Source organism: Bison bison, unplaced genomic scaffold (assembly GCF_000754665.1).
Source record: "Bison bison bison isolate TAMUID 2011002044 unplaced genomic scaffold, Bison_UMD1.0 scf7180017864281, whole genome shotgun sequence".
Classification (NCBI taxonomy): Eukaryota; Metazoa; Chordata; class Mammalia; order Artiodactyla; family Bovidae; genus Bison; species Bison bison.
The window spans coordinates 164950-178854 of NW_011494853.1; the positions used below are offsets into that span (position 1 = coordinate 164950).

Here is a 13905-nt window from a genome sequence, read left to right on the forward strand (position 1 = left end):
CCGGCGGCAGGGACAGCGGTGAAGACTGCAGCATGGGCTGGACGACCAGGGTCTGGGCTGGCTGCTGGGATGGGGACGGCGGGACCGGCTGGGGGGGGGGGCCCGGCGGAGGCTGCGGGGCAGTGAGGGTGGTGGCCTGCTGTTGCTGCTGCTGCTGCTGCTGCTGCTGGGCCAGCTGGAGGTGCGTGGCTGTGTGCAAAAGCTGGGACTGGCGGTGCGGGAACTGCTGCTGGTGGTGGATGGCGATCTGCTGCTGGATCACCACCTGCTTCTGCTGGAGGTGGATCTGCTGCTGCTGCTGAATCAGGGAGTGGGGCTGGATCTGCGTGTAGGTGGCTGCGGGAACGAGCCCCCAGAGACACAAAAGGAAGGGAGAGCAGACATGAGCAACATCATCAAAGGCGCCAGTCAAAGCAGCTTTCCAAGGTGAACCTAGTTGTTAGACTCAAACTACGAATGGAAAGCGAGCTGGAGGGGCCTGACAGGCCACCTGGTTTACACTCTTTCCTCTGAGTCAGACGTTACCAACCATCTCCAGCCTTAAAGATGTCAGGGAAAGACCACCTTTGCTCAAGCATGTAACAGTCCTCACTAATTTCCTGCATTTATCTAACTCTTTTTTCTCTTTTTTTGCTTTATTTAAATCCTATTACTTGGCACTCAGCAAGGACAATGGCGGGCCCAATCTAATCTTCATGGTTAGATTCTTCTCCTCAAGCGCCAAGTCCACATTTCATTCGTTTTTACATCCCTAGAACCCAGCCCAGGTCCTGATACACAAGAAACACTTAACCGTCACTGAAAGAATAAATATCCACAGAGGTAAAGCTACCAACATCTTCCCATGATTGCCTCGGGTCTCCACGATTCATCAGTTTAGGTCACCACCCATGAGAAGTTTTAAGAGTCAGCCGCTGTGGGCTCGGACTTGACCCAGTTCCCTCCACTGTAAACTGGAGATGGGATCTCCCCTGCTTCACACCCTACCAGAGTGCCCAGAAACTATATGTGACATGAAAGCACTTTGATATTACAAGTGCCATAGTTTGTAAAGTGCCATACTAGGTGTTAGGAAAACAAATGATAAGTAACTCTTAAATTTGGGGAGTACATTACTCAAATATACAACACTTAAAGTACTAGAAACAAGGAAGCAAAAATAAACACTACCAGATAGGGTATCCACATCTAACTCTATCCACAGCCTGAAAGCAAGCACTACCCTGGGTTATTACTATTATTTATTCTTTTTAATCCTTACCATCCTTACCATCAATACAGATGATCACAAGTTGGACTGTATTAAAGCAGGGCTCTATCTGCTCACCCTAAGTACTCAAAGGCACACAGTCTTTGCTCTACACTGCCAACTGACCAATAGTAAATGTGTGAGGAAGAGAACTCATCCCTTACGATAAATTGCAAGTTCCATGGGCAGAAGAGTCTGTTTTTCAATGATGTATTCCAGTACCCTCCCTAGAACACAGCAAGCTATTCAAAAAGAACTGAGTGGGAACTTCCCCAGTGGTCTAGTAGTTAAGATTCCACCTTCCAATGCAGGGAACAGGGGTCTGATCGATCCCACATGCTTGGGACAATTAAGACTCTGCACCACAACTACAGAGAAGCCTGTGCACAGCAATGAAGAACCAAATGCTGCAATGAAGACTGAAGCACTTAGTTGCGTGCTACAACTAAGACTCAGAACAACCACATTTTAAAAAAAGAAAGAAAAGACCCTAGTGAATGAAAGGGTAAAGGGAGTAAATTGAAGAAGTCAGGACCTAAGAAGGAGAGGACAAGGCAACTTGTAAACTGACTGCTGCCTGGCAGAAACAGACAAGATCCCTCTCTGCTACCTGTCATCCTGTCTCCTGGACTAATACAAACAAGGCTGATGTGATTCTTTCCTTTCACTATTTCAGGACCAAAACGAGCAAGAAGGGCAAAGACACGGACCCTGAAGACTTCAAGCTAGCCCCGAGGGAATAAGAACATTATGGGAAGAGACAGAGTACCTGAGCTAATGAGGGTCTGGCTGGGAGCAGGAGTGGCGGTCCGGGTGAGGTTCATGCCCACGTTCTGCTGACCAGTTCCGTCTGCTTCTGCTTTCTTGGCTGCTGCGCTTTCTGCTTCTGTCTGGCTGCCCTGACTCACAGTCACTGCCTGGGCTGCAGGCAAGGGCTGCACCACTCCAGTGCCCTTCCTGGGGCAGCTCCCACCACCACCCATTCCTGAGGAAGGTAACTGCCCCAAGCCCCCAGGAGCCTGGCCGCCTCCTCCAGGACCCATGGACCCTGGGATGCTAGTCCCACTGCCTCCACCAGCTTGACTGAGGTTGAGGGACTGGCCTGAGGCCCCAGAGGAAGCCTGAGCCACCGCAAGGGCCTGGCTAGAGGCCTGGGAGAGGCTGGAGACAGGGGAGGCCCCAGGAGGGATGGCCTTCTGGGCAGAGCCTTGCATTTGGGGTCCTTGGGCAGAGGCCTGCTGGTTCCTGACGGCCAAGTTCTGCACCTGAAAGATAGGAAGCAAAAGGCAGATTGAGAAACTTGGGGAGCAAGGGCACTAAAGTGAAAGACTACCATGACTGAGTCAGAAGCAGTGACGACAGCTACAGATATTCCATGGCCCCCTCAGCTGTACCCTCACCTGTACACACAGAGAAGGTCTTCCCAGAGAGGGGCTCTCAAGTCATATCTGATTCTCAGTCTCCTTCATTCTCTACAAAATCTGTCATCAAGTTCAGTTATTTTATTCCTTCAAGATGTCTCAGACTTTCCCTTTCTTCCCCATTCATTCAACATCTACCAACTACTGCACTGGATACTGGGAATGCAGAGATGAAAGACACAAGCCCCTGCTTTTAATGAGTACTTTCTACTCGAGAAGACAAGAAAACCAAGTTACACCATGCACAGATATGCACCCAGTGCTAGGGGAGTGCAGAGGAGGAAGAGTAGTAACTCAGACAAAGCGCATGAGGGAAGACATGCTAACACAGGCGATGTCTGAGCTGAGAACCAACAGGGTTTGAAGACACAGGTAACAACAATGCAAGACCACTGAGCCAAGAAAGAGCACCGTGTTTTTGGAAATGATAAATATTTCATTATGTTTGGGGAAGGCTGGAGGGAGTGGCAAGAAATGAAGCTATGCAGGTAGGCTGAGGCTAGAAAGAGGCCAGATCTTGAAGGGCTTGGAATGTTAAAATGAGAAATTCCCAGCACCGAGCACAGTGCCTGACAGACCGAAAGTGGTCCAGTGTATCAACGGAGAGAAGGGATGACAAGCTCTTAATGAATCACAGGAAGCCACTGAAGAATACTCATCAGAAAGACCACGATCAACTCTACTGTCAAAACCATTCTTTGAGCACAGCCACTCTGGAAAACAGTTTGGCATTTTGTCCTAAAGTTGAAATATTCACACATGCTCTAACCCAGGAGTCCCACAAGAGAAGTGCTCACTGTAGACAATGGGAGGCATGTGTAAGAATGGTCACAGCAGCACGAGTCATCCTAACAAAAGCCTAAAAACCAACCAAATGGCCACCATCAGAAGAGAGGATGAATGAACTCTAGTATATTCACACAGTGGAATATTACATGGAAATCAAAACAAAGTACAATGACATGCAACAATACCGATGGATTTTGACAATAAGTCATTTAATGAAGGTATTCCCCAAAGGATTATATACAAGGTAAGTACCTTATAGATTTAAATACAAATTTATATATTTTATATATATATATCCACATGGGATCTGGAACTTGCTTCTAAATAATCCACAGATGAAGGGAAAGGGCCTGGAGAAATTGACCACATGTCAATAAATGCTTAAGTTGGATGATTAAGCACATACAGATTCATATTTCTTTGTTTTTATAAATGTTTGAAATGTTCCATATTAAAACGAACATTTTAGAAATATAGTAAAGGCAGTAAAGCTATATACAAAAAGGGTTACAGGGAAGGATGAATCAGAATGAATGTCACCATGGATGAGTAGGGGCAGGCAGTGGAGCTCCATCTGGAGCTGGGGCTGGCTTATTACATGATTAAAACTTACAGAGTAAATGTTTTAAAAAGTGGACCATGAATGAACCATTGATGAGAGGATGCCACGAGTCAAGGATTATTATGATTCATCAAATTCTGTAGGCCAGAGGTACAATTAAAAATGTTAGGGAAGTTTGTGAGAGAATGGATATATGTATGTGAATGGCTGAGTCCCTCTGCTGCTCACCTGAAATTATCACAACAAATGTTAATAAGCTGTACTCCGATATAAAATATAAAGTTTTTTTTAAAAAGTAACAATGTATATCTTCTTATTAAAAAAACTTATCCTGATAGTAATATGGGAGAGGATTAGAGACAGAAGCAAATAAGGCTGAAATTAAGAGGCCAGTTAGGAAACTAGTAGAGTAATTCAGGTGAAAAATAAAAAGAACCCGAATTCAGACAATAGTAAAGTAGAGAAATAACAGCTTTCGAGAGAGATTTACAAAAATCATCAGGACTGGGTACTGGGCCACGTACATATTACCTGGCAATTACGAAGATTCTTCTCATCAGCTTCCTTCCCGTCATGGCTATTTAAAACTTTCCTCCTCTCCCTGCCTCTGAACCACTTCCTCTTTCCCCTCTCACTGTTCACTCCCACAGAGATGATACCACCACCTCTGGTCCCACCTCGAAACCTGGCCCTGTACCTCCGTCAGCCCCCATCGTTCTCCCCTCACCCCGGCCACCTTCTCTCCTTCCTCCTATCAAAGGCTCACTAGGCTCAGGATCTCATTCCCTCCTCCTCAACTCTTTCCTGTCCCTTCATTCACCTCTCCTCTGCTGGCTCCCTCCCACCGGCAAGCCTGAACCCCCTCCCCAAGCCCAGCTTCACCCTCCTCTCCTGTTCCTACATTCAAGGCTGAGGAATGTCGCCTGTGTGATCACAAAGAGAGCCAAACTCTTAAAACACTCACTGTGTCCAGGCACTGTTCAAACACTCAGACACATCAACTCACTGAGTCCTCACAACATACCCTGGGACAAGTATTTTATAACGGCTATTTAATAGACAAAGAAATTGTGGCAAGAAGATGTTGGGCCATTTGCAGGGGTCACAGTAAGTCAGAGTTGGAACTGACCCTAACGAAGATTTACACTTTCAACCACTACTCTGTCCATCCACAGACCAACACACAAACATCTGATGAACAGATGTTTAAGTGAAAGAACTGCTATGGAAGCAGGTTCTACCTCATCCTGACGCCACCACTACTGCTGTAGTCTAAACCAAAGGCTGTATCTGTAACTGACCCCAACAGTTTCTCAGCAGGTTCCCTCATTTCTCTTCCTTCTCCAGGCACAGGCTCCGAAATCAGTCTTTCTCAAGTAGTTTCCTGACTCTCTTAATCTGCTGCTCAAGTCAGCAGTGCCACTCCTACCTACAAAGTCACGTGGCTTTCAGATTTGTCCTTAACAATGCCCTTTCCTGCCACAAGCTTATTGTCTCCACTTTATTCACTCATCTCCAACTCACAGTCACATATCTGAGTAGTCAGGCTTTGACACATGCTATTCTCTCTCTCTAGTGTTCATGCTACTCCAAATCAAATGCCACCCATCCTTTCAGAATCTGCTCAAGTTTACTGAAATGGAGAGCTCAGTGTTTACTTGCTGACTGATAAAAACTAAAAGAATGAAATAAGTACCATGAGACCCTAGTTTGTATGCCATGCAAAAGAAGCTAAAACACTGCTCTCTCTATATATATATTTTTGTTTGAGATAAGGCACAGAAAACACACTGGTGAGGAAGATTATACTGGGAACACCTTTGAGTGAAACAGACTGCTAAAGGTTGAAAGCTATAGTAACTCATAGAGAAGAAATCAAGTGTTCTGCCAGCAACTCAGCTTGATGTCTGTCTTACCAGAATTCCCTCCACCACCCCTTATCTTCCAGAGAGTACTGCAAGGACAAGGAACTAGGACTTTCTGAATAAAACAGCTATGGAGAGCTAAAAGGAGGGCAGGGACACCGGTCCTATATTAAGAATAAAGCTTCCCTGGATAAGGGGAGTTTGGAGGGAAAATGGATACACATATATGTATGGCTGAGTCCCCCTGCCGTCCACCTGAAATTACCACACCATTATCAGCTATACTCTAATATAAAATAAAAAGTTTTTTTAAAAAAAAGGAGGTGGCTTCCCATATCCCCAGGGCTGTTTTCAGTTAAGCCTACTTCCCTTCCTAATTCAAATAACTAAAAAGGTGTAAGGGATTCAAGTTCTACAGAAATTGAGGGTGGGGTAGGGGGAAGAATTCTGAAAAGTTGTAATGGGGTGGAAGGGTGATCCCTGGTCCAAGGCCACTCCATTCGCCCTCCCCAGGGCCCGTCCGCAGGTCAAGTGGTCACCACTGACCTGATCAGCATCTGTGTGGACTCCAGGAGACTGAGCAGATGGCGCCTCCTGCTGGACTGCAGCCACTGCCCCGTTAGGCATCAGGATGAGTTGGGAGGCTAGAGGCACATTCCGGCCCAGGGTCCGGTTTACCTGCAATAGGTTTCCCAGCTGTGGCTGGCAAGGAGAGGATGAAGAGCAGAGGAAACAGAACAAGAGAAAGGGGAGAGAGACAGAAGAAACGGAAGGGAAGGACCACAAGACAAAATAAACAGAAGATACGAAACCGCTAGGCCCTGCCCCTTTCCACACCAACCCAGGAGACCCTAATCCTCCACGTGTGATGAATCGTCCGAAGAAAACCTGGAACGTGTATAAACTATACACTGACAACAAAGAATCAAACATCAAAAAGGCTGAGACAATGAGTTGGGAACAAGGGTTTATATATACTAAGCAGACAGGCCAAGAGGTAACACTTAGGATTTGTGCAAGTGAGCCATGGCTTTAAAGATTAGACTATATCTGGTGCAAATTTCTTTAAAACTGAGGTGAAATCTTCTAACTTAGGATCTCAATTGTTTGTAAGCTACCTGTGAACACTGAGCGTCACATCTAGAGGTAAGTCAGGCATAGGAAGCAGATCCGCTTGTCCTAAAACATCTGGGTAACCATGATGACACGGACTTCCCTTGTGGGTCAGCTGGTAAAGAATCCGCCTGCAGTGCGGGAGACCTGGGTTTGATCCCTGGGTTGGGAAGATCCCCTGGAGAAGGGAAAGGCTACCCACTCCAGTATTCTGGCCTGGAGAATTCCATGGACTGTATAGCCCATGGGATCACTAAAAGTTGGATATGACTGAGCAACTTTCACTTTCAACCATGATGACATAAAAGAGCTTTCACTCTGGGAAATTCCCTGATGGTCCAGTGGTTAAGACTTGAGCCTGGGTTCAATCCCTAGTTGGGGAACTAACATCCCAAAAGGTGCACAGTGCAGCCAGAAAAAAAAAGGCTTTCACTCAACAAGTCAGAGAACAATTATGTCCCTGGGACAATGGTGGCTGTGGCTTACCCGTAGATACATCTGGGCCTGGGACTGGTTGAGGGGTGGGGAGGTGGTGTTCCCCAGTAGCACAGACTGGGTCAAAGTGGTAGCACTGGGAGAGCTCACACTCTGGGACCGGCTGATGAGCTGGGCAGCCGATGTGGTGGCCAGATTGATCTGTGTGGTACAGAAGGGAACCAGGACTAAGGATGGGGGAAGAGACACAAGGAAATACACATGACTGACAAACTCAGAGTGACACCAGCAAAAGCAGAGTATCTCACTTTCACAGAGTCAGGAGCAAATGAACACCTTACCATCTACACCTGTTATCCTGGCCTCTAAAGGCTATCAGCAAAGTACAGAAACCAGGCCCTAATCACCAGTGTAAGAGCTGAGGAGCAAAGGACGAAATGGAATAGATTCTACTTCTCAGTCAAGAATCCAACGATTAGCCCTTGGGACCCTTTGATTCCTCCTGCCCAGGATTTTCTTCCTCCTTAAGACACCTCTACAGATCCATGCTGGTTACTCTCCCTTTTACTGATATTCTCTATGCACGATCAGTAAATACCATCAATGGTGAAATAAACACTCTCAGATCAATGGCACAAAGTATTGGGTTGGCCAAAAAGTGCACTCAGGTTTCCTGAAATATCTTACAGAAAAATCTGAATGTTGGCAAACCCAAGAATTTAACTGAAAGACACAGACCCAGGGAGGAAAGCCCCTCGGTGGGGACAGGCAGTACTCACGGAGGCCTGGGTGGTGGTGGTCTGCTGCTGTGCAGTGCTGGTGTTTGGGGAGCTGGCCTGCCGACTGGCAGCAATTGTAGCCTGTTAGAGGGCAAAGACGACAAGAGAGAACAGAGACAACGAAGGCAAAGGCTCTGAATCTTCCAGGAACAAATCACAGGCACAAAATATAACTGAGATTTCAGGTAAGAGCAGTGAGCCTCTACTGTGGAGCAAGGACAAGTATGTTCACTATGTCAATCACCCTCATATTACTGCATATGCTAACCCCACGACTCCCACATAACCCGCCCTGAGCAGTTGGCAGCCCTTGCTCTTTCTCCTGCTTTCTTTTAGTTGGAAGAACCTTTGGTCAGGTCACATCAGAAGTAACTGCTAAGTCCAGCCCAGAGCTGCCTGATCAATACAAATGTAAGGTGAGCCACCTATATCATTTTCTAATATGAACATTTTTCAAAGAGTAAAAAGAAACAGGAGAAGTAAACTTTAAAAATTTACTTTATTTAAGCTGATCTGTCTCATTTTAACACATACCAACATAAACGAACTTCTGAGCTTTTTCGAACTAAAAAGTCTCTGAAATCCAAAATCTTCTCCCATATCTCCATCTGGACTAGCTGCATTTGTTGGTTTTTTTTTTTTTTTTTTTAAGGAGACGGATTTTCTAAAATATTTGGCTGGGTCCCGTCTTAGTTGCGGTACTCATAGTCCTCGTTGCGTCCCGTGGGATCTTTCATTGCAGCCCAGACTCTCTCGTGGTGGCGTGTGGTATCAGTGAACTACAGCATGGGCTTAGCTGCTGCAAGGTGTATGATATCTTACTTCCCTGACCAGGGGTTGAACCCTCGTCTCTTGCACTACAAGGCAGATTCTCAACCACTAGACCACCAGGGAAGTCCTAGAGACTAGCTGTATTTTAAGTGCTCAACAGCTGCCTGTTGCTAACGGCTACTACACTGGACAGTGCAGGGCTAGCACACAGCCGTGCTACCTCTAAAAGACAGTTCTCCCACGGTTCTTACTGTAAGCCCACACGCTGAGGTCCACTCATCCTCCTGCAAAAGGACAGGAGGCACGGGACACTGTTCCCAGCCTGGCTCAGTGGCGGGTGTGGTGTGTTCCGACCCACCTGTACTGCCTTTCCCCTCCCTCCTGGGCCAGCTGGCTGCTGACCTCTCACCTGCTGGACGGCAGCCAGGCTATGCAGCTGGGCATTGCTGAGCTGCTGCTGGAGCATGAACTGGTGGAAATACTGAGCCGCGTTGGGCTGACGCTGCAGTGCCTGCAGAGCCTAGGGAGAAACAGAAGGGAATCATTCCACTTGGGATGAACCACTCCTAACACCTATACTGTGGAAATCACTGGGATCCTGGGAAAGGGACACATGGGGAGGAGAGAAACAAAGGAAAAGATAGGTATCTGGTTAGCCTGTCAACATCTGATATGTCCATTTTTATATTAGAACCAGTGAGTTCATGTAGTCCTTAAAAAGTAGGGACACAATTAATTGAAAAATACAGCAGTATAATCTCACATGAACTTGTATTTCCCAAAATGGAATCTGGAAATATCTGATATAACAACGAATTAGGACTAAACTGGCTGAAAATAAATGGAATGTTGATTAATGTAAAGAGAAGAAAATAAAAGACCATATTCTAGGGACACAGTAAAGGTGATAGAGCCCTGCCCGTGTGCGTGCTCAGTCGTGTCCAACTCTTTTCAACCCCATGAATTACAACCTGCCAGGCTCCCCTGTCCATGGAATTCTCCAGGCAAGAATACTGAGTGGGCTGCTATTTCCTTCTCCAGGGGATCAACCCAGGGATCAAACCCGCGTCTCTTGCATCTCCTGCACTGGAAGGCTGATTCTTTACCACTGAGCCACCTAGGAAGCCCGACAGGGCTCTAAAGGGTTGAAAATGATGAAAAATAAAATAAACAGTGACTATGAAAGTCTGTATCAGGTAAAATTTTCAAGTAACTGGAATTTTTAAACATCTACAGTATAATGCTAACAGGTGTTTATAAAGACAGTATCAGTAATTCAGTTTTGGCGTTAACTTCAAAGCCAAAACTACATTCCTTTTTTTTCTTTCCAGGAGCCGAAATAGTTGAGGTTCTTAACTTCCACTACCCAGGGTGATTTTCAAGAAAGACCCAAAAATAAAAACCTGACAATCCTTGAAGAGAAATGGTTAGTGAGATCTAGCAACATGAACTGAATGATATAAAAACCTTAAAGACTGATATCTCGTTCTGCCTGCTTGCTCAAACTGTTGTAAACCCCAAAGGTTCTCAGACCTGCAAGTGACCTTTGTCATCACCTGATCGTACTTGCCCAGTCTGCTGGAAAGAAACCAAGGGTGATTATCTTCCTGCATCCTTGCCCACCCCAAGCCAATGCTCACAGCCCCTCAGTGCTGAGCCTCACCTGCACAGCCTGCCGTTCATACAGTGACATTTGGGCGATCTGGGGCCGAGAGCTGCCCCCAGAGCCAGAACTCCCATTGGTGGAGCTGGAGTTCTGTTCACTCTCAGTCTCCATGATAGAGGTCCAGGGTCCCCACGGCTGGCGCTGACTCCAGACCTAGATGGAAGAAGCAACGGGTTAAAATGTACACCTGATCTCCAGTGACTATTTCATGTTATTATTTATTCAAGTTACCTAAGAACCTTCCTTTTCTTCCAGAAGCCATGATTGCTCTGTTTTAATAATGACCAAATCTTCAATACACTTATAACCGTATCTTCCCCACCATCTTTTGAAACTAAGCGATGTCTCAAAAAACACAACTTTAACCTATTTCCTCCTGGCTGTCATTAAATAGAAAATGGCCTGAATGTAAGATGGTTCCTTATAAGAGTAAGGCTATTTTATATCCCCATCACACCTTTGAACAGTTTAAAATCATCCCATTTAAAACTTACTGTTTCCTCATTTTTATCTCACATGCAACATCACTATCAGCCTCACCTTAACAATGGCACCATGTACCGAGAAGTCACTGGGCGCCTCCTCTCACTGGGCTAGGCCTTCACCGCCATTATTTATCAGTGCTTTACGGTAAATATAATTATCTTCACTTTACAATTGTGGAAATGAGGTTTTCAGAGGTTAAGCAAGTAGTCCTAGTTAAGTATCAAATCTTTACGCTAGGACACAGGTCTTCAAACCAAAAACAATCTGTGGTTAAGGCCGTGTCACTCACTTCGAGTACCCATTGTCTTCATTTTATGGAGGAGGGGCTTATGGTACAGAAAGGACCAAAGCAACATAAAAAGTCATAAAACTGGGAGGCAGAAGAGCTAGACTATAGCCCATCTCACCCAAAGAGCTGCCTGGCTGGAGCTGGGGCTACTAGTAACACCTTGGCCATGGTACTTTATCTTCTTCCACCTCAGTTCCCCTGGATGCAGAGAATTCCCAAGTAAATATAACACATCATTGTAACAAATGACTTACAGGTATTAAACATAGTAAAGACAGCAATCAAAGCTTCAAGAAAGTAAGATTCAATGTTTTTGCCCACTAAAGTAACCAGAATTTATCCTCTGGGGTCTACTCTAAAATTTGCAAAGAACACATGAAAACATTGCTTAAGAACACAGCAAAGAAACAGATGAGAAGGAAGAAGAAACATGCCATCAAAGCAGCGTTAAATGACAATAAGTTTCTTTGGTTCTTTCTTTTCTTTGTCCCCTTCTTTTGCTATTTTTTCTCTACTTTTGAGGCATGGAGGAGCCATTGGAAATATCAGGTCAGCACAGCACAATTTGGTTTAGGAATGTAAACAACAAATCAGAATATCTGCTAAGGTGTGCCGATAGTTTCACTCAGGTGAATCCATTTTAATGATACCATCCAAAACAAAGAAACTAAATAAAATCAAACTGCTTGGCCTTGGAAATTAGAGTTGGGGAGATTTCTTATGGGTCCATTCCCAGTTATAATCTGATTGCATCCTTATCCTCCAAGAATTCAGTTGTCCAGTAAGAGCAAATGTCATTGCAAACATGGATATAACCCATGAAGTATACAGGAGAAATCACACAGGCTTCAAGTCTAGCCTATCTTCACCCCACATCTTTTGCCAAAATATCAAAGCACTAAACAGATACAGACCCATGAATCCTCATTATCAGCATGCGGAGGAAAAAAAGTGGGTAAGCATTAGAGGCAGCACGGCATAGTTGTATAGAGGATGGGACCTAGTTCACTGGACTCAGAGGGAGGAGACCCCCTTTACTAGCTAGAAGAGACATGAATTCCCTTCGTAGATGAAAAGGCTAATAAACTATATGATCCCCATCTCCCCCCAAAATGGAAGTCTTAATAATTTTTCAGGTTGTGAAACAAAAAAGAGGTGGAAAGAGACCAGTTTAAAGTCTTAAACAAAACCAGGAGAAACTGTCATCAAAACCAGGATTCCTGGATCCCAGGCACATAAGTCTATTCATTTGTGCTCAGCTTCGAGACTGTAAAATCAAATACAGAAAATGAAGACAACAGAAAGTCTGGGAGGCACAGTCAATTTAAATTTTCAGAATTTAACTGGAAGAGAAAGCATGAAAAGCTGAACCATAGAGGTCCCCTGAATCACGAAACTAGGGTCATCCTGAAATATAGTATTTGGGGGTTGTGGGGCTGGGCTGGAGTAGATCTTTGGCAAGGAGCTAGAGGAAGATAATGAAGTGGACCAGGTTCCGGGCCTCCTGAGCCAAGAGTTGGAGAAAATCAATTTCCCCAAGCATGAAACTCTTGCCTCCCAGGAAAGATGGGGCATAGATAGGAAGGGGGGAAGGAGAAGGGGGTGGGTTCGGGGGAGACTGTGCCACAGAAATCGAAGCCATCTGAAGAATAGGAGTAGACGCCCCCAGGGGTCCTTGTATCTAGAACCTTGATGAGAACGAGTTCCCAAGAGGAGTCAACCCCACCGGGAGAAGGGGGGCTCACGGAGCGGTGGTGCCAGGAGTGAACCGACCCCAAGTGAGCGGAGAAGTGTGCTTACTGATAGCGGGGAGACAGGCAGGAGGGAGACAGAAATCGAGGAACTGGGAGGCTGAGGAACCCAGGGGACCAGAAAAAAGCAGGGAGAGAACTAGACGGCACGCTTGGATGGGAAAGCCAAAGTCAGAGGAGGGAAAATGAATGAGAGAAGGAGCGGTCAGGAGCAACTAGGGTGACGGACGGACAGCAGTGAGCACAGCTCACTGTGTGAAAATGAATAGAAGAGCGAGAGGCTCGGGCAGCAGAGCGAAGGACCGCAGGGCGAGCGCCAGAGGTAGGCAGGGAAAGACGCCGGGGGAGGTACCTGGGGCGTTCCACAGCCCGCGGCGGCTGCAGAAACATCCCCGCGCGGCCAAGCCCCCGGAGGTCCTGCCCCTGCCCCGCCGCGGCCGCCCGCTTACCTCCGCGCCTGGCTCCGCACCCGGGCGCTCCCGGGATAGGGGGTGGGGGGCGTCCACCTCACGTGCCGGGGTCCCCGGCGCCGGGCCGGGTGGGGGGCGCGCTCGGCCTCCGCGGCGGGCTCCCCTCGCCTCCTCCCCTTCCTGGAGGGGCCGGGGCGCCGAGGGCGGGGTGGGAGGCGCCCGGCGCGGCCGCGGCTCCCCGCCCCTCCCGCCGCTCCGGGTGCGGGCCGGCCGCGGCTCCGCCAGGCCTCCGGGGCTCGCTCCGGGGCCTGTCACTTCC

General features: G+C 46.9%; 1 protein-coding gene across 1 annotated transcript in view; it reads right to left on the reverse strand.

Annotated features, from left to right (window-relative positions):
• The window catches only part of PHC1 (polyhomeotic homolog 1 (Drosophila)), a 19778-nt gene extending 6056 nt beyond the window's left edge, over window positions 1-13722 (reverse strand). The window contains exons 1-8 of the mRNA XM_010849377.1: window positions 13626-13722; window positions 10648-10803; window positions 9394-9504; window positions 8214-8294; window positions 7486-7635; window positions 6433-6588; window positions 2019-2514; window positions 2-336 (exon numbers count right to left, since the gene is read on the reverse strand). Of these exons, the coding sequence (XP_010847679.1) occupies window positions 2-336; window positions 2019-2514; window positions 6433-6588; window positions 7486-7635; window positions 8214-8294; window positions 9394-9504; window positions 10648-10761 (1443 nt within the window). The 5' untranslated portion in view covers window positions 10762-10803; window positions 13626-13722. The remainder of the gene's footprint in view (window position 1; window positions 337-2018; window positions 2515-6432; window positions 6589-7485; window positions 7636-8213; window positions 8295-9393; window positions 9505-10647; window positions 10804-13625) is intronic.
• Window positions 13723-13905: the final 183 nt, after the last annotated feature.